Source organism: Silurus meridionalis, chromosome 18, assembly GCF_014805685.1.
Source record: "Silurus meridionalis isolate SWU-2019-XX chromosome 18, ASM1480568v1, whole genome shotgun sequence".
NCBI lineage: Eukaryota > Metazoa > Chordata > Actinopteri > Siluriformes > Siluridae > Silurus > Silurus meridionalis.
In genome coordinates, this window is record NC_060901.1 from 11329688 (window position 1) to 11356012 (window position 26325).

Sequence of the window (26325 nt, forward strand, 5' to 3'; positions counted from 1 at the left end):
TTGTGTTTCCCCTCGGACCATTATTACTGACGCACCACCCGCTAAACTCTGGAACGCTCTTAAAGAAAACACTATACAGTAAGTTTGCTTTTTTTTTTTTTTTTTTTTTTAAGAGTAATCTGAAAGTGATTTTTATATTCTTGTATGAAATTTCAGCAATAAAATTTAAATTTTTCTAAATAGGAAACGAATTACTAGTCCATTTTAAGAGACCCGTCTTATTTTCTCTTGTATATTTACTGTTTCTCTTTAATAAAGAAAAACTACCCGATTACCTGAATCGTCAGTAGAATAGTAGAATTACTAAAATAATGATTTTTATGTTGATTTGTATAAGCTACAGTAGCTACAACCTTCCAGCATTTATTTAAAAGTCAGAATACCATAAATCAGAAATTGTATGCATGTTAGCAAGTATGCTATGTATGCAAGTTGGAATCTATAATCATTATTTCATATGTAAAATAAGGTCTTAAAAAAATAAAAGTCTGCATATTTGAGTCTGAAGTATGGAATTTTGGAATAAAGAATGTGTAGGAACCCTGGGTTGAATCTCCTAAAATACGTCAGACTTCATTATATTATCGTTCTTCCCAACAGGAATACGAGTTTGTGGTGCTTCCCAACGCCTACATGATCCACATGCCTCATGCGCCGAGCTTCGACATCACCAAGTTCCGCTCCAATAAACAATACCGTGCCTGCCTCAAGACTCTCAAAGAAGAGTTTCAGCAGAACATGTCACGCCGCTACGGATTTGCTGCCCTCAAATACATGACTGCGGACAACAACAGCTAGCAAAGCCATGCTACTGTTAGGAAAGCGGCGCAATGGGGTTGTAATGGAGCCAGTAGTGTGATAATGGACACTCGGTAAAAGTAAGAGGAGTGTGTTTTTCTATTCTATCATTCAGGAAGCTGTCATGAGGAATAATTGTCACTGTTTTGGAAACAGCAAACTGACCCGATTCCATAAACAGGAACTCAGACGTTATTAACCATTGGGGAAGCGTTAAAACTGGGCTGGTTTTTGTTCCAGGAAGCTGGACATGACTGAACATTGGGCAGAGAAAATGCCACTGCAGAGACCCAGCTCTGGTTTGTAATCCATTTAAGCATGTTTGTGTGTGCTCTCAATCAGAAGGCAATGTTTAGCAGTACTGAGTTTCAGACTAATGACACATAACAACATTAAGCCACAGAAAGGAATCAAAGTAGAGATAGGGCTGCTCAAGACTTAATGATGTTTACATCTTTTACAGAATATTTACAGACTTTTACAGCGTAGCGTAGAAATTAAATAAAATGTGTTTGATTTTTTTTTTAGCAGCTTTGTGGAATAAATTTTCTGCTAAAGCTCAACAAGAGCCCAAGTAAGCTAAAGATTGCACACAATCCGTAGTAACTGGTGTGTTTTTGGACAACGTCAATCTTTTAGCATTGACAATCCAGACGCAGACAAAAGAATCATCATGTATGTGTAAATTTGGGTCACCAGACATTTTCTGTATTTTTACAGTCTGTTTTCATGTTTCTGTGCTCACCGTGTTTACAAAGTTTTCGTGTCATTGTTCTGTGTGTTACATTTATGTTTAATTGCAGCTAATAGAAATGCACTAACTCCAAAGTTAAGGCGAACAATTAAAAATTGTGGGGTGCAGGATGTGTAGAAGTGGTCAAATGTAGCACACGGTTTTATTTAGGATGCAAGGCGAATGCCAGTGCCAGTAAAATATGATGTACAAATGATTGTGCACTATTTAACAGGGTTAGTTTGCACTTTTCCCCCCTCTCTAATATTAAGTTCTATGTGTCTCATAATGTGAAATGGAAATTCCTGAATTCATGTTGTGTGTGGTTTGAATGAAAATCTAATTCGCACAACCGCATTTTTGAAAAATCCAGTAATAACGGGGTCAACCAGGAAAACAGAGACTGTAGGTGTGGAATTTTCTAGATATCTGTAGGCAGCTGTTGAGTGATCTGGTTGGTTTACAGGTCACTTGTTTATAAGCACCGCGTAGAAACAGTAAAATGGCTCCAGGTGTCTCTCTTTTATCCACTGTTGATTTCATGCTCGAAATTTCAAAACTCTATTCAAACTGACGGAGGAGAAAAACACAAAAAATGTTTTCTTTAGAAATAAATTACATTATTTGTAGCATCTTAGATGTATTGCTTCATTTTAGGTGTGTTTTTATTTCGTTTTAGGTCAATGTTTTGACAATTTCCAGAATTTTTTGGCAGCAAAAATATTGGTGCGTCCCAAATGATTGTAGTTAACAAACGTTAACTATATACTTGTTAAAAAATTCAACTGCATTTTGAATACCTTGAAAGAAAGCGAGCGTGCCATGTCAGTCAGGTAAAAAGACTATTAGTACTCTTTAACGCTGATGTTAAACTCCAGGCCTCGGGCACAAAATGCGTGACAGCAGGTCTGAGGTTTCAGTATGGCCTAGAAAAAACAGGAATCAAACATACTGTATGTTTACTTCAGCTTTCAATGTGTGCAGACAGGGTTTGTGTATGTGAGTGTTTATGAATGAATGGATAAGTGTGAGAGTGAGTGTGACTTAACAGATGTGCCCAAGACTTTTTCTCGACAGATTTTCTGCTACTTCAATAAAAAAAAAATAACAGAAAACAACTCTCTTGCATATATGGCATTTTGCTCTACATGTGTCCACCATTTTCCCCTCTGATCATTATCTTAAAGCCACAGCACAAGCTCCTCAGCATAAGACATTATTTTGAATTGAATCACATTATAGCACACCGAACCTGGTAACTTTTTATTGTGGTATTGTTATTTAGAGACGTGCTCACTACACACAGCCAATGCAACACCTTCCGTGTGATGTCCATTTACAGAAAAGTGTGTAAATAGCAGAGGTGAGGTTACAGTCACAGGCAGACTGCCAATATCTAATCTAGCAGCCATGCTGAATTTAACGTTTACATTCAAAGTAGTGCAGATGCAGGATAATGAGAGAGCATGCAGAGAAATCTAAGTACAGGTGACTACTAGAACGGCAAACACAATTTGAACAGAAATGTCATTGTTAAACTCATGACCAAAAAAAAAAAAAACACAACACAATACAAATAATTTGTGAACTTCGTGACCATGCAAGATCTCAAACCATAACGGAATTCAGGGTCAAATGAAACGGAAAAGTGCTTGCAGTTCACGCTGGAGGAACTGGCTAGAAATCCTCATCGAAGCTTTCAGAACACCTCAGGAGAAGCTCTTCATACTCATCTGCTTGGGACAAATCCTGGAACACGTCGAGCATCAGATCAATGTGCAAACAGAAGGTCAGGTAGTTTATTCCAGCATTTCCTTTTTTTTTTTTTTTTTGGCTTTAAGTTATTAATGAATACAATGATTTTCTTTATCCATTCATACCTTCTTTTTGTTTTTGTTTTTTGTAATTCTTACTTGTTTTTCATTATTTTCCTAATTTCTTCATTTTAATAAAACAAAAAGCTGGTGTTGTTACTAAGAAACCAGGAAAACGTCTCTGTCCTAATGACTCCCATGATGGAAAACGTACAGAAGTGTTCCAAATTGCTGACAAGGGTAATGGCATTTTAAGTCAAATGTTCCAAAAATGAACATTAAGCAAAAAAAAGGATAATTATGAATATTGCAATATTTGTTGTAATAAAATACTTCTCAATAACAGGTTTCTAAGCAGTTAATTAGCATCCTTATGCAAAACGCCTGCCATACAAATCCGCCTGAATGAACTATTGGGGAGAATAAGTGCATTAACATAACCTGTGATTTGCTCTGCAGCTGATCTGCTGTTTATTGACATCTCAACAATCAGAGTGAGAATTTAACAGCACTGTAGTTAACAATAAACTGTATAGAGTCTATTGATTGAGCTCAAATCCCAGCAGTGTCAAGCTGCCACTGTTTGGCCCTTAGACCTTTTTGCTCCAGGGTCTCCATGTCATGGCTTCCTAACATGTAGTTATAAAACTTTTATATATATATATATATATTTTTTTTTTTTTTTTTTTTAAACATGTATAACTACATGTTAGGAAGCCATGACATGGAGACCCTATATATATATATATATATATATATATATATATATATATATATATATATATATATATATATATATATAGATAGATAGATAGATAGATAGATAGATAGATAGATAGATAGATAGATAGATAGATAGATAGATAGAGATAGAGAGATATATATATATAGATATATATAGATATATATAGATATATATATATAGATATAGATATATATATATATATAGATATATATATATATATATATATATAGATATATATATATATATAGATATATATATATATATATATATATATATATATATATATAAATATATTACCATAAAGGCTCTCTCGCCTTAATAATTTAAATTGCTTCCATTTTAATTAGTTCATCAGTCCACTGAAAATTTATATGTATTTCCCCTTTGCTGAACATGTCATGATCAAATATTGTTATGCCTACTAAGGATTTATAGCCGCTCCTTTGCATCAGTAGTGCTCAGTTATATAAATAGATCTAATACTAGCTGTCTGTATGAGTAGCCCAAAAGAAACATTACAGAGGCTGAGCTGAGATTCCATCATTGCCTCATACATATTCTAATCCAAAATAAAGCAGCAGTGTAACGAAATAAATAAAGAAAACGCCAGCCAAAGCGTCCCTTCTTATGATCATGCGTTGCTTAAGTAGCTATATAAAAGAATTGTAGCTGGTGTTTAGAAACACCTGAGTGAATATGTTTGAAGTTGAGGAAGGATTTCTTTGGGAATAGAATGATCAGTGTTAGATTTGGTTGTATCCTTAAATGGGCATCTTTTGTATAAATGCTTGGTTATGTTTAACCCTGTAAAAAATAATTAATTAAACAAACTTAGCAGTGATTCAGTAACTTTTTCTTCCTCATGTTCCCCATAATTCTGCAATTCAGTTGGCTACATGCTTCACATTAATGCCTTTTCATTAGTTAATTTAAATGATTTACTCTTTGCTATGCTATCAACAGTAACTTCTCTATGGCACAGAAATACTCAAATTCTTGCCTCTCGATTGTAAGGAAAAACTAGCAAGGAAACATCTTTATGGAGTCTGATTGCATTTAGCTGACCAGGTTTAAATCATTCAGAGTTTAATCTGAATTTAAGTTCATAAACTGCCCAAACCCATTTTGCTAACGAGCCGATCAGCTCTGTAAAACCAGAATCAGAATGGAGTTTGATTACTTCAATCCTTCGTACCTGCGGAAGCTCCTGCTCTTCAGCCATGTGGTTCTGGATGAAGGCCGAAATATCCTTGTAGATTTGCCTCAGCTTCTCGTAGTCACAGCTCTGCAGTACTGAAGGCCTGTAAGATTGAGAACGGCAATGAACAATTCTAACTATTGTTTGCAATCTAAGTGCAACACAAGAAATGGCATATACGATATGAAGCTAATGTTACAGCATCGTATGATATTTTATGGTATGTGTTGATGCTCATTCACATGAAAAATCAACAATTAAAATATGATTAGAAAACATTACATTTATGACTCTCTCTCTCTCTCTCTCTCTCTCTCTCTCTATATATATATATAATATTTTTTAACTTTTATTCACATGATTGCACAACTTAATCACACATCACACATTTCTATCAATTCAGAATGTACCTTAAATTAATACTTTTGATTTTTTAATACTCTTAATCAACATGTGCATGGACAATGCTTAATGCAAATGTATATTTATTAGTGAAACCAAACTCAACATAGAGCATGAAGACAAAATATTCTTGTAAATGTAAATCATCAGGACACCACACGGAACTTTTGCCATGTTTCCACACGGACGGTTTTAATCGCCGGAATGTGTGCATCGTGGCGGATTTTGGTGCTTGATTCGAGACTTGACGCATCAGTAAAACAAATGATTAGCGATGGAGTAAAGAAAGGAGGTCATGAATAAATGTGTGTTGCCTCAAATATATTCCTATTTGAATGAATAATGATCAGACAGAAATGCACGCTGCATTAATCGCGCGTTAATGAAATTAGTGCCGTTAAAATATAAGATTGCTTTACCTCAAATACATTGCTACATGTTCATATCCACTTTCATCGGCTACGTTTGTATGCTAAAGTCTATTTCTTCGTGTTTCAAGTTAATCCCGTGTATGTGTGTGTATCCGAAGCGGGTTCTACAGGGAGTGCCCCCCCTGACTGTGATTGATTGCTTCAATCGAGAGGCAGCAGACATCCTGGATTAGAGTGCTACGTGAGGAGACTATTCTCCCTCTGCCAATCCACTCATCTACCTGCCTCTGTCATCTTCTCTCTCTCTCGCTTTCTCTCTGTCCTCTCTGGAGCTGCTTCTCTTGCAATATATTCTCTTTGAAACTAGACAACACTATAAGTGCCTCCCTCAATAAGTATTATCTCTGCTTTTGCCCTAAATACGCCTGGCCCCAAATACTATATTCAATACCTTGCCATTGCTTTCCGAAGCCTGTTTATTCCTGCTTGTTAAAAAAAAAACGCTTCTTGTTATCATCACAGCAATGTGATAAACTAAGCTTTAAAAGCATCAACTAGTTCAGAGCACGTGTGACTATTTTTTTGGTTACAATTTCCAAAAAAATTGTTTCTACTGCATATAGTATGCCACGTTACCCGTGTGCTGCTGAATATCGCACCTGTGATGAGGCTTGCACAATAATTATCCATACTCTGGTTATGGCTAAGAATTAGGCTTTTTGCTTCATTTTAATTCGGTGTGTCATGATGCAATTATTATAAGATGCATTTAGATTTCTTCCCCCCCTATACGCCACATTTTCCGGTAGGAGCACTTGCTGCTTTTAAGACTCTTTTCGCTTTCGTTCATTATGAAAAAACACTAGGCTTAATGCATTTCCATTAGGGCTGCTAGAACAAATTTCACTGTTCAAATACCATTTCAAATGTTCATAACATTTACATAATCGCCGGCAACACAAAAGAATCCACATTTCACTGTTTATGTTCTTCTTCTCCTGGCCTTATTTAAGTGTGTTGGGACATTTTACCCTTTGGCTACGTGCCATTTAAGATTCAGTGTGTGTTCGTTCATCGTTTGGGAGTGAGAACAACACTGCAATTTATGTGGCTCTCCTTAGGTGGGCTAAGGAATGTAAAATGGAAGTATCAGTAGGAAACACACAGTTAGTGTGAGTGAAAATAGATATGAAAAACTGATTTCACCGTATTTCACCTTTTGGTTTCTGTGATATAAGCATAAAGTTATTCCTCTACTGAACGTTCTATCATGACAGACGCATACAACCACAAGCCACAGGAGCACCACACGAGATCATTTTTGCCATTGGTCATCAAACTATATAACTCCTTCCCTTCCAGCTGGTCCACAATAAATCCATACACTATATAAATGTAGTTATCATTTTAGATTTTCATTTGCACACTAATATAATGTTAATAGTTTGGGCAATTATGTGCAATAATTTCAGTGTTGTAATAATAATAGTAATTGTTACATTGCAATAACTTGCATAACACATTGTAATCTGACTTTTCTGTCATCTGCTGCTCCATATTTCATATATGTATTTCATATATATTACATATTTCTTAATATAAAACTGAATATTATATTAATATGACATTTATTTACTTTTCTTATATTTTATATTTATTGTTTTATTATATTTTATTTTGTTTCATTTTAATCATTAATTTTCTGTGAGCAACTGCAACCCAACAATTTCCCTGAGGGGATCATTAAAGTAATCCTAAGTGAACGTTACATTAAAAACGGAGTCAAAGTTGTTATTAGAAATGTATGAGTGAAGTCTGTAATACGCAGATAACGTCAGCTTTCGGTGTTAACATAGAGCTGCAGATTCAACACCTTTGAATACTTGCTGGCTGGACATTATTGCTTGTATGTTAACAGGTTCGGTAGTAACGCTGCAAGTTCACTCAGCTACTATAGGAAGCGATAGGATTTTGGTGATGATCTTACACATCAAGCTCAGCACTCACTTTCCCCTTGGACACGAGTTTCCAGGCCTTAACACCCATAAAGCCGAGTTTAAAGCATTTCTTACTAATGCTACTGTAGGATTCCAGACCATTTCCTGGTACTGCTTTTAACCAATCTGAGTATTGATTATTTTTGAAGCCGGTTGCTTTTAAATTTGCGTTTCTTAGCTCTGTTCGTGTGCAAATCAGTTAACTTCAGCAACCAATCAAAAACATGTTTGCTATTTCAGGCATCTCCTCTGTTGATGCTTTAAAAAAAACTGAATACCTCTGTGAATGGTTATTAACACTTCTTTTTATTTTATTTTTTATTTCCATGACTTTAAATTTGTTGAAAGTTTCCTGGATTTTCAAGGACACAATTTCAGGTACCCTGTTACTATAAAGTTATATTTAATTCTTAGTCTATTGTAGATGCTTTAACTTATTTTAAATGAATAATAATTATAATAATAATAAAAATAATAATAATAATAATACGGTATGTTTTTACCATTATACCATATTTACCATATAGTAGATGACATTTGTTTTTTGTTTTTTTATTAAAAACTCTTGTCTTTACAAGAATTTAGATTATATTTATTGTAAATCGATACTCTTGTTTAGCTAGAAAAGTGTAGAACTCGTGTAAATGTGCTTTACCTGTTTACCGAAGCGGCATCTATATCTCTCTGCACCACATCATAGGCATCCTGAAGTAGATCCTGCAAATAATAACATGAGCACAAAGGAGAGAAATATCAAATCCTGGAGCTCTTATAAAGCTTGAAGAGACACTCACAATGCTCACGGTATTGAGTTAGGATTTCTTTTTTTCTCATCTTATTTCTTTCAGTCTGTGAATATTCCATCGACGGTTCCGTTACTGAGGCGCTGCTTGTGAAAAGAGAAATCTGAAACGCATGTATTTAGGATGTCAGGCTATCATAAATCAAAAGTGTTTTCCGAAGTGGACCACTGTGCCATTATCAGAGTGTTGAAGACGCAATTCTGCAGCCCTGTGCGTGAGAATAGAGTGATACTCCTACGCAGAACCCTTTTGGAGATGAAATGATGACTGCAGTCACAAGATCATGTGGTACGGCTGGCTGTAAATCACACATGCTTTCACAAAAGCCTCCTGTTCTGCTCTTATGCCTGATGTGCTCTAGACAGTGAAAAACAACTTTCATATTGGAAGAGGCCTTGGAGGAAAGATCCTGTTTAGGTGGCTAGCAGACCCTGTTATTGACACATTAACAAAATTAATGGTGCTGGAGGATGTCTCAGCTCAGGGGTTTCAAAGAAAGAACTGTTGGCTGAGAAACAGAGGGCCATCAATAGCCATTTGTATCTGAGGAAGAAAAATTGAAAACATAAAGGCAGTGAAAATGGTTTTTCAAAACAAACCCAAATTTGCTGCATCACTCCTTACCTCCTGAACAGCATAAGATGGATTTAAGCTGAAGAGATGTGAGTCAGTGGTCTCAGATTGGCCTTCCAATGAGACAGAGCTCTGGTCTAGAGCATGTTGCTGTGCTTCTGCCCTTCGCTCTTGAGGAAGAGAGCTCCACAGGCCTGAGATGGCCTCGGACACTACAGAAAGACCTGTCTGATCTGGAGCAAGCACTCCACTGCGCAAGAGAAGCTCGAGAGTCTCGCTGTAGAAGAAGAGATATCTGCACAAAAGAGTGTTTCTCTCAGCTCAAAAGGTGTGATTTATTTCTTTTGGGGTATTAAGCTTCAAAAAATGCACTAATTTTGTGTTGCGGTCTTTAAAAGTCTCTACATCTGATAAAATAAACCAGTTTTGAATTAAATGTCACTCTTTGCTGGATAGCTGTGACGTATCGAAATGGACATCAGCCTCATCAATTTCGTTTATAGCCAGATATCAGCTTTCCGATTGTGGGAAATGTACATGCGCCATCGTATCGTCGTCAACACAAAGAAAAACACTTACACACTCTCAATAAACGACACTATCGAAATGTTTAAACAGCCCAATTAAAAGATATGGAATTTATCCAATAGAACTGGAGCGATTAAATCAATTATTTATTTCTCCAGTGATCAGTGGAGTGAAAGATAATGATAAGACTCATGTTTAATTGCTGTAAGTAAATGTTATATTAGACAGAGGCTCATGTGGATGATGTACATAATCAGAATAAGTGAGAAATCACTTCCAATTTTAATCGAACAATTACTTAAAATCTGACAGGGACGCTTTTACCCCAAATGTAGATCATCTTATAAATGTACAAAATAGGCAGAGCACTTGCTCGCTCAGAATCATAATAAATCAGCTTACAATCATTCCAAATGTTTAAATCAAGATTACTTGTAACTAATTACTTGTTAATTAGGACTCATAAAAATACTATCATGATTTCTAGTAAGTAGTAATTGTATACCTTTTTTATACAAAATAAGGGATATCATTAATAAATATAAAATGATAGCTGGATGGGTGGGATTTCTGAAAAGCTTGTAAAAAAAAAAAGCACTGGGCTGCTATAGAGATAGTTGTTATGGTTAGGTTGATTAGGTTATAATTTTATTGAATTGCATTTCAATCGTGCATAATAAATTATATGCGCTCAATAACAATTGTTTAGATTAGTTTATGGCAATAAATAGCAGTTGCATCTAGATAATGTGGTATTGATCTTTCTATGAAATTAGAGTGCAATATGTAAATTCGAACCAAAGTTATTTATAAAGCATGTTTAAAAAGAAAATGGTGCATAAAATCGCAATTTTTAGATACATATTTGCAAAATTTAGTACATGCACACGTCATAACTACGTATAGTATAAAGTATAGTACGAGCTGGTATGAAAAAGTTTGGAATCTACTTTTGTAACACACCAACAGGTGGCAGCACAAGGCTGCACACACAATCACAGGCAGCACCGACCTTCATAAGTCAGTGTGCCAAAAGACATTGTCCTGTGTACATCGGGAGCTGTGTAACTGGTGCTACTCTGACCACGTGCAATTACATCGTGGACAGCAAGTTAGAACAAAGAACAGACTCGGTCACTGAGCAACTGGAAAACAACATGATCTCACTTCCGCACCCACCCTACTCGGCAGATTTGACTCCTGCGGAATTCACCCTCTTCCTGAAGATGAAGATGCAGCTGAAAGGTCACATTTCAGAAGTGTCAGGAACACTGGGAGTGACGTATTGATGTCCAAGGGGACTGTTAAAGGTGATAGTGTGTACATATAGATGTGGAACCTCGGTTTAAGAAATGCCCTGGTGTATGTATATTTTGTTACACGAACAAAAATCTTCGTGAAATTTTGTCTCGTTATACGTATGAAGCTTTATTATACGAACATCGCGCTGGTATGATGGTTCTTTGCGCATGCTTCCTGAATCAGTGACAACAGTCAAGAGGTTTCATTACACCGTTTTTTAGCAAAAGTTGAAAAGAAAATAGATTCAAGGGAGTCAAAAACTGAAAGTGATTCATAAAAACCTAAAGATTGTGAAAGCCATTCTGACATCATAATGGAAGGGGATTCCCCTCCTTCCCAGCAGTAACCCTTATCCTCCACTCCGCCTCGTCTCCCTTTACACCAACACAACATTGTTTTTTTACCTTTTATTTTACTTTATTATTATTACAATATACAGTAATACAACAAATATCACTTATAAAAGTATTAACACACTGTATTACTGTATATTGTAATATTTGAATTTTATCTGAATATTTTCTGGGCCCTGGAACGCATTATCCGAATATTTCATTATATCTTATGGGGAAATTCGTTTTGTTATACATATGATTTTGTTTGAGTATCTGGAACGAACTGCATTCGCAAACCGAGGTTCCACTGTACTTTCTTGTAAATAGAGCTACTTTTTGATACCACCTCGTATAGTACAATTTACATAATAATAAAAAAAAGATGCAACATGTTAAGTTTTACTTTCTACCTCACAATGCAATCAACTGTCCACCTGACAAACAATCCTGAATCTGGAGCTTTCCATCTAACTAATCTAACTCACCCCTCAAACTCCTGGATGTTGGGGATGGATGACTCAGATGACTGGGACAGAAGTAGCTCGTCCGTTTCTTCATCAGTTGAGTCCACATCACTGTTCTCATCACTTTCATCTACATCAGGCACTCGAGCTCTACGGCTGTGTCTGCTGATGTGCAAACTGCTCAAACGTTAATGATGTATTCGAGTAAATAACCACTGAAAAATGGGCATGACGAAACCTTAAATATTTAGTGAACGAACCAAACTCAAAGGACAAAAACTTACAGTCAAATGCATGATGAAAATTACAAAATGTCTTCTAGCATATAATTGCCAAAGAATAATAGTACAGATTTAAGACTATGCACTGCCATTGTTACTGTGAGGGTTTGCTGCCATCTTGTGGTACTTAATATGAACGATGTGCATTCTTACAAGCCTTTTGAATAGAGGCTCCTATACTCGTCTCGCACGTCTTCCAAACTCTTTGGTCCTCCATCATCATAAAGATAAACTTCTAAAAGAATAAATGATACATAACGTAAGATCTACTCGTAAAGGTAAAAGAAAAAACGATGTGCTTGTAAAGATAAAGAAAAATGTGTGTGCACGTGTTTGACCTTTCAGTGCAAGGAGTTTGCTGAGGTAAGCCTCCTTCTCCAGAAGAAATCCCATGGCATGATCTAGAATCTTCCACTGTAAATCATCATCATCATCATCATCATCTCCAAACCTTTATTCGATATACACCGACCAGGCATAACATTATAACATTGACATTATGACTGGTGAAGTGAATAACACTGATTAACACTCTTCATCATGGCACCTGTAAGTGGATGAAATATATTAGGTCAAAATTTTGTCCTCAAAGTTGATGTTTACCAAGCAGGAAAAATGGCCAAGTGTAAGGATTTGAGTTTGACGAGGGCCAGATTGTGACTGGGTCAGAGCATCTCCAAAACTGCAGCTCTTGTGGGCTGTTCCTGATCTGCAGTGGTCAGTATCTATCAAAAGTACTCCAAGAAAGGAACAGTGGTAAACCAGCCACAGGGTCATGGGCGGCCAAGGCTCACTGATGCAAATGAAGAGCGAAGGCTGGCCCGTGTGATCCGATCCAACAGAAGAGCTCCTGTAGCTCAAATTGCTGAAAAACTTAATGCTGTTAATGCTTGAAAGATCAGGACTGTTTTGGCAGCAAAAGAGAGACCAACACAATATTGGGCAGGTGGTCATAATGTTATGCCTGATCAGTGTATATTCATACAATTAAAACTTGAGAATGAAATCAGTTACAAGCATTCAGCTGACCAATCACTGCACATGATAACAAGTGTGTCAGATTTTTTCATATTTACTGCTTATAAAATCATGTAGATTTGCATTACCATTATAAAAAAAAATTATAATTTTGATAGTTACAGCTAACTCACAGGGACTGATGCGCTAAATTGGATCTAGCCATATAGAGTAAATGATATAGAAATGCTTATTTAATATTTATGAAAGGAGATTCCGATGTCAAATCCATAACCAGCACTCTCGAGCTGTATATTTTGGTTTCATTAATTTCAAGACATAAGTGGGAGAGATAACAACTGTTTTGTCCGTTATAATAATAAAAGCTAGAACAGGGACTACCCAAACGTTAAATGTAATTAGATATGGTTATTTATTAATTTAGTTATTTTATAATTATTATGGTGTAACCGAAATAACACACAACAGCACACCCTACTGGTTAATTCCTGTAAATGTACTGTTTTTACTGTCTAATTATGATTTTCTGTTGTGCTGTAACAAGTGAGGGTTCTTTAAAGGATGTACAAAATATATTTAGTCTCATTTCAAATACTCTCACTGTTTTTCTCACCTTGGCACTGCTTCTTTGATTAAAAGAACCCTCGCAGTTATAACTGGATTGACCAGATGGACACACCATGTTTTCCAGTGCCTCAAAAAGACCCACAAGTGTGGCTCGATGTCCAGTGTAAAGTGTTGTCCTTGTCGCCTGCTGTCCTCCACCGTTATCCCTCTGCTTCTCTTCCCCCAAACGGGACATACCTGCTCTCTGTCTGCTTTGCATAAACACAATGGTAAAGTTAAAAACTCTACTTTATGTCAACATTTTATAGATTGTCTTTATAAAATATTGATTTTTACAAATAATTTTGAGTAATTAAATAAATGTGCTGATTTGGGGACTGTCTGTTCATTAAGTCAGATCATTCGACTGAAGAGCTGTTTCTGTTCATTCCCATCCAACTTATTTCCAAATTTATATTCTAAAAATGATGTTTGTGTTAGGTTCATCTCTTAGCCAGCAACTTGTTCTGGGTCAGTCTCTCCACTGCAGGCCTAAAGATACTAATCACACAGACATCAAGATGTGTATGAAAGATATCCAAAGATTACTGTGTATTTACAAAACTTTGTGAGGACTTTGAGACCATGGAGTTGCATATCAGATCAAATACATGTTCTTGGTACATATACAAGCATTTATCATAAAGATATGACAGTCGCAGCATAACAATACGCAAGAAAAGGTAATAAGAAGTTACACAAACTAGATACACACAAAATGTCATTCCGAAAGAATAGCATTGTGCAAGAATATTTAATCAGGGAATCATTAAATTTCAGGGGATCAGGATAATATGCAGGATTATTAATGTGCAGATGGGAAATGTCATGGCGATGTTGCAGGGCATTTAGAGCAGTGTGTGGCATTGAGTCAAAATCCAGGTACAAATCCAGGGCCCACAAAAGCAAAAGTACCAGGATCGAAGTAACAGGGACAACTGTAACTATGCATTGTGTTAACCAACTAAACCATCGCCAAAGACAACCCTATGTCTGCTCTTCCTGTTCGTCCTTGTTTAGATATCCTACACTTTTCACAGAGGGCCAGAGAAATGTCACCACACTAGCATTATTTGGTGGGTTATAAGGATCATCAGTGATCACCAGCCAGATGACACACTTCACCATCCTTCGCAAAGAGGATGTCGAGGGCCATTGTGTTTTGGACAGTAGTTTATCTGGGAGCAGTAAGTTCTGTTTAGACTGCTTCAATGGCTTTAATGGTGTTTGAGAAAGTTTGCAGTGAGTTAGTTCAATGCAAAGCCATTGATCAGAAACACCAAAATGAATGGAATGTGAAATATGAATGCATGAAAGAATTAATGAATGTATGAATGTTAAACATGGTAAAGATCCTTCAAACACACATCTCACCTCTCACACTCTCCATGCGCAGAATTGCTTTTGTACGCGTGTGAGTCGACTCTCAGCTGTCAGCTAAAAACAGGCACCTGAAAGAATCGACTCACTCGCGTTCGACTCACTAATAGTATCGTTTAAAAAACACGATGAATTGTGCAATAAACGAATTAAAAAGCATTAAACGCTTTTCGAACTTCAGACATTATATTATTTAGCGATAGTTATAATAATATAAAAATATTTTTTTCCGACATCAAACTGAAACAAAAAAGGTTTTGTCAGGAAGTAGCTTGTTAGCTTCGCCTTTGTTTTAATCCTCAGGTCAACAGGCTTTACTCAGAAAAGAGTATAAAACAGTAGAATTATTATGTCGAGGGATTTTGTTAAAATCATCATATAGTACATTTATACATAAAAATGTTCATGTTATATTTTCTTTTTTAAATGAACTAACGACGTGAGTTAGCTAGCAGACCAGCTAGCAAGCTACCAATTCCAACGATTAGCATTGAGCAATCAGGCGTTACACAGGGTTTACTTACCTTTCTGTGATTCTTTGTAAACCTCAGTTTCTATTTAGTTACTAATTTTTCACAAACAGCAGATTCCAAATCTAAACTTAAGCTTATAAAAATATATATTGTGGTGTCTATAAACTCCCCCTGGTCCAAAGGCACGACAGATTAGTGCCAACCTGAAAATATAACCTTATAATGTGTTTTTGAAACCTTCGTTACTGCAATTGCTTTCACAAATCTGAATAATTTATGCGTTGGTAAAATGGGTTATGGTTTGTTTTATCAGCATCACCCACATCCACATAAAATCAAAAAGTCACTGCAATGAAAACATTTCCCCCTTCAGGGTTTAATCCTAGAAACTCTATGGAGTTTCAAGGGACAAAATCATTAGACATTACATACTTTGCTCATTATCATTTGCAATAAGTTTAAATAAAGTTTTATCAGCATCAGCTACATACTTCCCATCACCTGAAGTAAAATAAAATCATTGTTATAAACACCACATTTGCCCCTTCAAGGTACACTCTTTGAAACTCTGGGGAGTTTCACAGTAAAGTAGATGCATGCTGAAAAATATCACAAAAAGTCACAAGTGTCTCATTATTATTTACATATTTATTATTTTATATCATATCAAAATGTGTCATAATAAACGTTTCTGGTAGAATGCATAAAGAGAACTTCTTCTTTCGGCCTCTCCCGTTATGGGTCGCTACAGCAGATCATCCGTCTCCATACCCCCCTGTCCTCTACATCTGCCTCTTTCACACCAACTACCTGCATGTCTTCCCTCACCACATCCATAAACCTCCTTGGTCTTCCTCTTTTCCTCCTTCCTGCTGGCTCCATCCTCAGCATTCTCCTACCGATGTACCCCATGTCCCTCCTCTGCACATGTCCAAACAATGTCAATCTCACCTCCCTCACCTTGTCTCAAAAACGTCCTACATGCACTGTCCCTCTAATAAACTCATTTCTAATCCTTTCCATCCTCATCACTCCCAACGAAAACCTTAACATCTTCAGCTCTGCTACCTCCAGCTCCAGCTCCTGTCTTTTACTCAATGCCACTGTCTCTAAACCAGACAACATCACAGGTCTCACCACAGTCCTATAAACTTTCCTTTTCACCCTCGCAGATACCCTTCTATCACAGAAAGCATAAAGAGTACATTTTATAAAGAAAGAGGAAATCGTTGTTCATTGCACTATATAATATATATATAATATATATATATTTATATATATATATATATATATATATATATATATATATATATATATATATATATATATATATATATATATAGCAAGAATATTGAGAGCCCTATCCCTTGTGCAGTAAAGCAGAAATATCCTCCTGAGAAACTAGCTTAGTATAAAACAATATATGACAGGACATGGTGTTATCAGAACTTTTTCAATGATTTGGCAGTGTAATGCTGGCTAAAGTGAATCTTTTTTTCAATTATTTGAGATCTCAAAATTTGTTATTTCTCTTTTCGCATTTTGAGAGTGACTAGATTGCATTTTAGTTTTAGACACATTTAATGATAATAAATGTTTTAAAAACTATTGCATGAAATAATAGTATAATTTGATACAATAATAACATTTTCCAGCAAGGTGTTTTATTCCGCCATCCCTTTTCCGAACTGTTTTTGAATATTTTGGTGCTTTGTGGGGGAGTTGCCTCTTTATTTTATATTCTTTATATTCTTTTATATATAATTGTTTAAACATAATGGATTCCTAAGCCTTGTGCTAATGCATCTTTCGAAAAGACAATCCCTTTTTTAAGTCAAAACCTTCACCTGCCAGCCCGAGGTAGAATGTACCATTGTTAGTCATTGTAAAAGGAAAGTTACTACGAGTGAGCAGTTCTGAGTTACAGTTTGTACAGCTAAAGTCAAATGGCCTGATGGATAAGGCACTGGCCCCTGGTGCTGGGGTTGTTTGTTAAAATTCCACTAAATTATACCTTTGTTGGGATTTACTTGATGTTTGAGTTTCCTTCATGAAATATTATAGCTTCAATTCCAAGAAACTTGGAAAACTGTGTAAAATGTAAATAAAAACAGAATGCTATAACTTAATAATCTAATAAACCTATTATCACCCTGAAAATAATTATTTAAACGGAGCAAATTTATCATTTTAATAAAAATATATGATAATTGTGAATTTGATGGCTGCCACACATCTCAAAAAAGTTGGGATAGGGACTTGTTTACCGCTGTGTAGCATCACCTTTATTTGTACTTTTTTTTTACCAACAGTTTGTTTACATCTGGTATCTAATTAGATAAGATACTGAAGTTTTGGGACTTCCCTGCAAAAGACATCTGGATGAAAGCATATGCAGCCATGCTGCATACTGACAAATCAAACTCATGTTTGACATTGTTTATTTAAAAGACAAAATTGGAACACCACATTGACATAAGTATTAAAACATTTTTCGGTGCTCGAGTGTATTCTATTTCTCTGAATCCTCTTTGAGATGTTTCTACACTCTGAGGTCCATCTGTGGAACATTCATTTGATTGGATTTAGACTGAATGCAAATGGACTTTGAATTGAAAATGCATCAGAGCCAAAACAAGCCATGAGACCAACAAAACTGGCTGCAGAGCTCAGAAAAAGGACTGTGTCTAGGCACAGACTTCGGAAGACTACAACTTTACTGAAGGTGCCCAAGAGCACAGTGGCCTCCATAGATGTTTCCGGTTAACATAGTCATTTAAAACATTGTGGGAGACGGATTATACACAGTGTCATTGCGGCAAATTGTTTATTCTTGTGATTATAAATGTCAAAATTAAAACTAAGACCATGCTGTTCATGCTCTCTCAGACCAGGTACCTACTTGCTGTCAGAAATTAGAGCGTTTAAATTGCTGAAAAACAAAACACAATGTCACACATGGATTATACTGAAGGCTGGATACCAACTAGCAACTCGAGGATATTGACTGTTATCTAAAACCAACAACACATGAATCAGAATTCATGAATCAGAATCAAAACACACTCTCTTACACACTGTTCTACCACAACATAGCTACACACTTTATCTAATCTAACCACAAACATTCCGTACGAAATATTTATGTATACATTAAGTTATGATGGAACACAATTAATTTAGTAACACGTGTGTTATATGTAATATGCTCGCTTTACTGTTATTACTCAGCATGCGAGTTCATGGGTTATGCTGATCGGTTTATCACCAAAAAAGCCCAGAAGATGTACAATTGGCTTATTAAATATTGGGAGGTGAAACTCATACAGTAGCCACAGCGGATTAACACCGTATCTCCTATCTCTCTCTCTCTCTCTCTCTACACTCTCACAACTCCCACACAGACTGTTCTTTTTGGCGATATTAAAAATCTCTGTTCTCGCGGTATTATCTCCAGATCTTATTTAAAGTTGTAGTACATCATTTATAACCAATAATTCACTCCCTACAATTTAATGGAATTTAGTTATCAATGTGATTTATTATTCGAAACAGCATTTTTTTGACAGCGTGTGATGCTCCATTGTATGACCAAATATTTCCGACTTTTCCGCTAAAGGTAATTGTAGGCATCCAGACTATGATAAGTCTTTACCGGTTATCTGGTGCAGACGCACCAGTTCATAATACACGTCTCGATACGTTAAATTTTGTGTAAATGCTTAGTTGTCGCCTCAATATCTGATTTAAGGGGTCTGGTAATTCCATGTTATCATCTATTTTTTAGCTTTTATAAATATCTTAACTGTTTTGTTTTAGCTAAACTTGAAAAGTATGTGTAAGTCATTTTGTTTTGAAAGCTCTGTGCTTTAAAAAATGGCATCACCGGAAATGCTTTAGGACCAGACATGCGCAGTAGCAACACAACTCGTTTATTATTGTTTACATTCTTCTTATAATTCTTACATGGACGAAGTTATCAGTAGTTAGGATTTGTCTCGTTACCCACCAGGAGGCAGCCACAGTCTAAAAACACGTGTGATTTTTAAGATCTGAGACAAAACACACACTGCATTCATTCAACACAAGGTGGATTGGTTACTTTAGCCATGTTAGGATGTGACATAGTTTACAACAGTTTCTATTAATATTTGCAAGCTTCATTGATTAATTAATTTGTGTACTAAAGACGGTGGAAAATAATGTAATAGCTGGTTAAAGTGATCTACCAGTTTGATCATCTCTGCCTGAGTTCTGTCAGCTGGATAGATTAAACTGGTTAGGTTGCTGTGGAAGATCTCAAGTGTCCTACATAAAAGCCTAACCCCAAGCCCAGTGAATTCCACTGGGATGAACTGGAATGATGACTACACCCCAGATCTCCTTGCGAAACATCAGTGTTTGACTTTGTTTTGTTTCTGAATGGCATGATAGACATGTTCTAAAATGTTATGGAAAGCCATTGCAGAAAAATGTAGCAGGACTACATATGGAATGAAAAGCACATATGGTCAGGTGTCCACAAATATTTAGCCCTAGCGATATTTATTATGATTTGATCTGCACTTGGAAGAGACTCGTCTCGTCCCCTTTAAAAGTCTCCCCGTTGCCCTGTGTTACAGGAAGTCGGGTGTTTCCCGGTCGTCTGTGTTTTTTTCCCACCTGCATCTGATAGGCACCGCCCTTTTACTCTGATTGGCTAATAGTTCAGTTATAATGAAACAGGTTTTTGATTGGTTGAGATTACTGTTCATTATCGGATAATGGCGCAACTAGCCAATCGTGACGAAGAGGGCGGGTTTTCCGCAATACGGTTGGGAAATGAAACTGTCAGCTGAGCTTTTGTGTTGAAGAAGTCGGAAGTGCGGAGAGGACGCTTGCGGTTTATAGAGCTCTATAAAAACTGAAGTGTCATCCCGCATCTGTGACATGACAGCACGATTGCAGCGTCCTTCTCACCACTGACATTTAAAGGTTGTTTATTCAGATCGCTGTGCTTGTGTTTTCTCTCTCCGAAGCGCTTTATTTCTCGGCCGTATAAGACTGTCATGAGATCAGTTTGGGCATGGCGTCGCTCCCGAGTTTCTGTAAGACGGCGGGAGCAGCGGAGGATGAGAACGGAGAACCGGACCGGTCCCTGCAGCACATGCTGAAGGCCATCGCAGACGAACGGAACCGACTGAATATACGACAGGAGATAAGCGGGATCGGTGAGAATGCACTATGTCATGTCATGTCATGTCATGTCATTTCATACCATACCATATTATACCATACACAGCTCTATAATACATATCTCATATAGCTCTACAATACATATCTCATACTGCGCTATAATACATGATATACTGCTCTACAATACATATCTCATATAGCTCTATAATACATATCTCATACTGCTCTATAATACACAATAGCTCATACTGCTCTACAATACATATCTCATATAGCTCTAATACATAATATATCATACTGCTTTATAATACACATCTCATACTGCTCTATAATACACATCTCATACTGCTCTATAATACATAATATCTCATACTGCCCTATAATACATAATATCTCATACTGCTCTACAATACATATCTCATACTGCTCTACAATACATACCTCATATAGCTCTATAATACATATCTCATATAGCTCTATAATACATATCTCATACTGCGCTATAATACATAATATCTCATACTGCTCTACAATACATATCTCATATAGCGCTATAATACATGATATATCATACTGCTCTATAATACATGTCGCATACTGCTCTGTAATACATATCTCATACTGCTCTATAATACATAATATCTTATACTGCTCTACAATACATATCTCATACTGCTCTACAATACATATCTCATACTGCTCTATAATACATACCTCATATAGCTCTATAATACGTGATATATCATACTGCTCTACAATACATATCTCATATAGCTCTATAATACATGATATAATCATACTGCTCTACAATACATATCTCATATAGCTCTATAATACGATATATCATACTGCTCTATAATACATATCTCATACTGCTCTATAATACATAATATCTCATACTGCTCTATAATACATAATATCTCATATTGATCTGTCAAATATCATATCTCACATTGCTCTGTTATACATAATATCTAAAACTGCTCTATAATACATTTTCTCATACTGCTCTGTCATAATACATATACTGATCTGTCAAATATCATAATGCATGCTGCTCTATTATACATCATATCTCATACGGTTCTATAATACATAATATCTCATACTTCTCTGTCATATTATATATCATACTGGTTTATCATTTGATATCTCGTGCTGATCTGTTAAATATCATATCTCCTACTGCGCTATCATACTATCTCTTACTGCTTTATTATAGATCCTACCTTATACTGCTCTACTCTATAATACCATATTATACTTTTTTTTTTTTATTTCTCTAATATATACCATGCTGCTCTTTAATACTATATCATATCTCTTACTGCTCTATCATATCATACTGCTGTTAATCCATTTTCAGTCAGGTCTTCCTCTAATCATGCTAAACTGTTAAACTTATTTTAATATTGGGGATGCGATCACACAAATCTCTTTATTTCTCCCTGTACAGTCATACTGCTGATATTATCTTCCATAGACTGTTTATCCTGATCATTTCCTTGCTGCTTCTATCACCTCATGGCCTTGTCATATTGCTCATATGTGCAGCTTAGATCCATACTGATGCTTCTTTAATCAAATCATTATCAGATGATCCATCTTCAGTCCAATCACACTGATCACACTGATGGCTTCAATATTAAACTAAAGTTTAATGTGTGAATGTATATATATATATATATATATATATATATATATATATATATATATATATATATATACAGATGATACAATATAGTATGATCGCACCCCCAATCACATGATCCTTCCTATAATGCTGCTAATACCTCAATACCATCCAGCATCAATGCTTAATGTAGAGAAAGTATAAGATTCATTTAAAACATCATGTCATGTGATCTCATATGCCAGACACACAAGCTTCTGTTGTCAGTAGCTAAGACCGTGAGGTAAGACATGTGACTCTTACGTCACTGTCCTAAACCTTTCCATTCAGTGATGTCATGGCGTTTTGCTGCCTGTTTATCAGCCATATATCAGTAAGATATTATGGCAAAGAAAGGACAAGACAAAGACTTAATGGTAAAAAGTAACTTAGTAATTAGGAAATTATTAATAATTAGGAAAACAATCTGTATTAATTCTCTTGTCTAAAACATTGAGCTTACAGCATCATCTCAGACATTTTTAATATAACAAAGACAGCCACAATATGTCCAGGCTGAATTTGAAATGATCTGTAATTACAAGGTCTGACATTCAGCCTGCGAGCCTGTTTACCATTTTCATTGTATTTCCATACCACTTTACTGACCAGGTGTGCAAAGTGACATTGTAGAATAAATTATCATATGAAGGGAACATCTGAATTGACGTCCTTTTCACTGTTGCAAGGCACAGGCTTATGAATAAACCTTTAAAAATGGACCATCCTCAGCGCGGGTCCCTGCGGAATGGCGCTTGTTCGCAAATTTGTTGTTTGTCTGCTCATGATGTAGCTGAGGTGTAAGAGCTTTTTAATTTTTGGTGCAATAATACTTTGAAAGGTTATTTAGACAGTCCAGAGAAGGTATATTGTTTGAAAAAGACAAAAAAGGGAGACCAGACTGATTTTAAAAGAGATTACTGTACATTTATGGCATTTGGCAGACATTCTTATCCAGAGCGATTTACATTAATCTCATTCATACAACTGAGCAGCTATTAGCTAAAGGGCCCTGCTAAAGTGCCCAAGAGTGGCAGCTTGGTGTGGCTGGGATTTGAACTTAAAACCTTCAGATCCAAAGTCCAATGCCTTAACCACTAAGCTACCACCTCCCAGTTACATTACACCCAGTGCGTTCAAAACTAACGACAAATCTAAAAAGCAGCAATAGAATTCAACACAACAGCAAATTCAGAAACACATCAACTACAGCTTGCTAAGCTCTAATGACATCTTCATGTTTCAACTGAAGCCACAACACATACCCAGTGTGACCTTCTGCCTTTCTGTTGATGGTGCAAAATGATACTTCATCCCCACTAGTTAATAGACATCAGACATTATCATTATAAAGGACACTAGACCAAAGAATATAATTACTTAAAATCACCTTTAAAATCACCTTCGAAATAACAGTTTGGAACAACTTTTAAGTTTGCATTTAACCAAACTCATGTATTTCCTTTGTATTTGGATTAATTTGGATTTTTCTGGTAGATATTTGTATGGTAAACTCCACAGTCTCTTCTAAAGGTTGTACTGAAAAAATGGCTCTTAATGTGCAGGTATTTCGTTCAGTGATCAAGAAGTGCTAATGTACAGGCCCCACTTAAAGACCCCTTACTTAACAGGTCACGAATGCACATTTAAAAGACTCTGCACCAAGCACATTTAGGGCCCTGTGTATTTATTTGTTTTTGATATACAGAATATGGGACATTTTCAGGTTTCAGTGGGTTTAAAGGTCAACACTATGGGGTACACTCACAATAATAGGGCACTCTGCAACATGATTCTATTCCTGATCTGAAAATTAGGTCTAGGCACATGCTAGAGTGGAGGAACAAAGACACACAGATGGCTTTCAGTTTCAGGTACAAGGAGAGTAAACAGGTTACAAATGTATAACAAGGACACATAGTGTCCTCATGTTCCAACACTGTCAGCTTATATTTTGTATGTTATCGCTGTAGAATACAAAAACTTTCTGTGGTTATGTTTTCTTTACAGGGAAGCAGTTTGAGGAACTTTCCCACCATACTTTTTTCAACTTAAATTAGCAACTATGAATTTTAAGTTAGTTATTCAGTTAGTTGAAAGCCATTTTCTCTGAGATGACGACTTCTAACATTTAATTTTAAGCTTTGTGTAATAGAAATCTTTGCTGATTCTGTTTACTGTTATTGAGGCAGATACATTTCTGGCAGTGTTTGGCTTTGAAGGCCATATGGTTTTACAGAACTGGGACCTTCTATCCTACTGAGAGGTCCTTCTGGCTTTGAACACAGGGAGTCATTTACCAGCCAGACTGTACTTTACCCTGCTTAAAGAGGGGGATGAATAATAGAATAAATTTAGCACAAAGAAATCTAATTGGTATGTAATACTATACTATATATGTATAATTTGTATTCATTCAGTTCAGCGCAGGTAACAATCTGTATGAACCCTATAAATAAATGGCACAGGACCTGCTCTTTAAGTCAAGCTATTCCCATTGTGTAAAACCTGACATCGTTTGTACATGTTTGTGTATTTTACTCAAGCTGCCAGTTCATGTTGGGTCATTGTGTAATTAGAATTTTTTAAAAACACAACCATTAAAGATCAGACAATTTATTTTATATTCAAAGTCATTATAAGTGAGGGCACGAAACAAAATTATTATGACATGGAAAATGGTGAAACATTTCAGAGAAAGTTGCATCATCTTAGTTAGTAAGTTGTATAGTTGCTGATCTGTGTCAGTTTCTCCACTCTGACCTTTGCTTCATGACTAAACTGATGTTTAGGGTGGGCGGGGAGATGGAGGAAAAGAGGTTACCTGTAAGTGCAAAACAAAAACATTACTTTAGAAGGCAACAGCAAGCACCTCAGCATTAACACAAAAACTCCAAAAAGCTTTTCCAGTTTGTTATCTAATGAGCTTTAACATGTAAGTTTTTTGAAGTTTTATTCATTTATATACTGTACATTCTCTCTTCTGAATAGCACAACTTCCTTTAGACAAGATTTTAGCATTTACATAAGTACATTAATAGTATGCAAAGCTGAGTGCATGGCTGCAATATTATACTTTTAATAATAAAAATAGACAGAAATCATCAGTAGATTCATTTAGGCTCATATTTCCACTTACTGTAAACATCCTTCAGCTCACTGTTCCTGTGGCATCTAAGACTGACATGAGCTGTAACCAATCAGCAGCGAGTATGTGCAAGTAATCTTATAAGTTTTAGGAAATTTTATTTTCTTTCAAATTCAACTAGAACCCTCACACTCAACTCAACTCAACTCAACTCAACTCAACTCAACACATATTATATATATATATATATATATATATATATATTGATATATAATATAATAATATTTTGTGATAAAGAGTGAATAGTTTACCAGCTCTGCTATCTTAGATAGCCATGGAAATGAGTTTTAAGTCCCGCTCTTGACAAATGAGGTTTAAGTCTCTCAGAGGCCCAAAAAACAGAACATGGGTGTATTTTAAATGAGGTTCAGGGCTATTATTAGACCAGTGCTCCATTCAGCGTGTCTGCCCAGTGCTCTACATCATTAGTGTGTTCTGGCTCTAGTCTTTTAGTACTGCTTCCATGTTTCCATTATTAAATAGTTAAATAGGCGTTTTTCTTCTTAATAAAGGCTTTCTATACCATTGTGTAACCTACAGTCATACTTC

At 35.9% G+C, this 26325-nt stretch overlaps 3 protein-coding genes across 7 annotated transcripts in view; 2 read left to right on the forward strand and 1 right to left on the reverse strand.

Annotated features, from left to right (window-relative positions):
• Positions 1-3102, forward strand: part of LOC124401200 (LARGE xylosyl- and glucuronyltransferase 1) — a 71293-nt gene extending 68191 nt beyond the window's left edge. Inside the window, exon 15 of the mRNA XM_046873277.1 lies at positions 601-3102. Within this exon, the coding sequence (XP_046729233.1) occupies positions 601-798 (198 nt within the window). The 3' untranslated portion in view covers positions 799-3102. The remainder of the gene's footprint in view (positions 1-600) is intronic.
• Positions 2780-16251, reverse strand: LOC124401201 (stimulated by retinoic acid gene 8 protein-like). 4 transcript variants are annotated; one of them, XM_046873281.1, is made up of 9 exons: positions 15833-16251; positions 13936-14137; positions 12683-12758; positions 12498-12579; positions 12085-12228; positions 9486-9729; positions 8714-8775; positions 5286-5391; positions 2780-3280 (listed from the first exon to the last, which is right to left on the reverse strand). In XM_046873281.1, exons 2-9 carry the CDS (start codon positions 14122-14124, stop codon positions 3209-3211), a joined length of 975 nt encoding a protein of 324 aa, XP_046729237.1. In that variant the 5' UTR covers positions 14125-14137; positions 15833-16251; the 3' UTR covers positions 2780-3208. The 4 variants fall into 4 exon arrangements, 3 of the variants coding, with proteins under 3 accessions (XP_046729237.1, XP_046729235.1, XP_046729234.1); XM_046873279.1 differs by having other exon boundaries at positions 12085-12240; positions 13936-14140; positions 15833-16244; XM_046873278.1 differs by having other exon boundaries at positions 12085-12240; positions 15833-16241.
• A 4140-nt stretch (positions 16252-20391) lies between these two features.
• The window catches only part of kiaa0930 (KIAA0930 ortholog), a 32251-nt gene continuing 26317 nt past the window's right edge, over positions 20392-26325 (forward strand). Inside the window, exon 1 of one of the 2 annotated variants that reach the window (XM_046873269.1) lies at positions 20392-20991. In XM_046873269.1, coding sequence (XP_046729225.1) covers positions 20847-20991 — 145 coding nt within the window. In that variant the 5' untranslated portion in view covers positions 20392-20846. The remainder of the gene's footprint in view (positions 20992-26325) is intronic. The other variant, XM_046873268.1, reaches the window with a different exon arrangement.

Bases quoted from the DNA above. Each gene is read 5' to 3' on its own strand.
- LOC124401201 (XM_046873279.1), bottom strand. From the start codon at position 14,124: ATGTCCCGTTTGGGGGAAGAGAAGCAGAGGGATAACGGTGGAGGACAG. The intron at 12,580-12,682 runs GTCAAACACGTG...TTATTCTTTTAG, and splicing joins CAAACTCCTTGCACTGAAAG to AAGTTTATCTTTATGATGAT. The intron at 9,730-12,084 runs GTGAGTTAGATT...TCTTTTGTGCAG, and splicing joins AACATCCAGGAGTTTGAGGG to ATATCTCTTCTTCTACAGCG.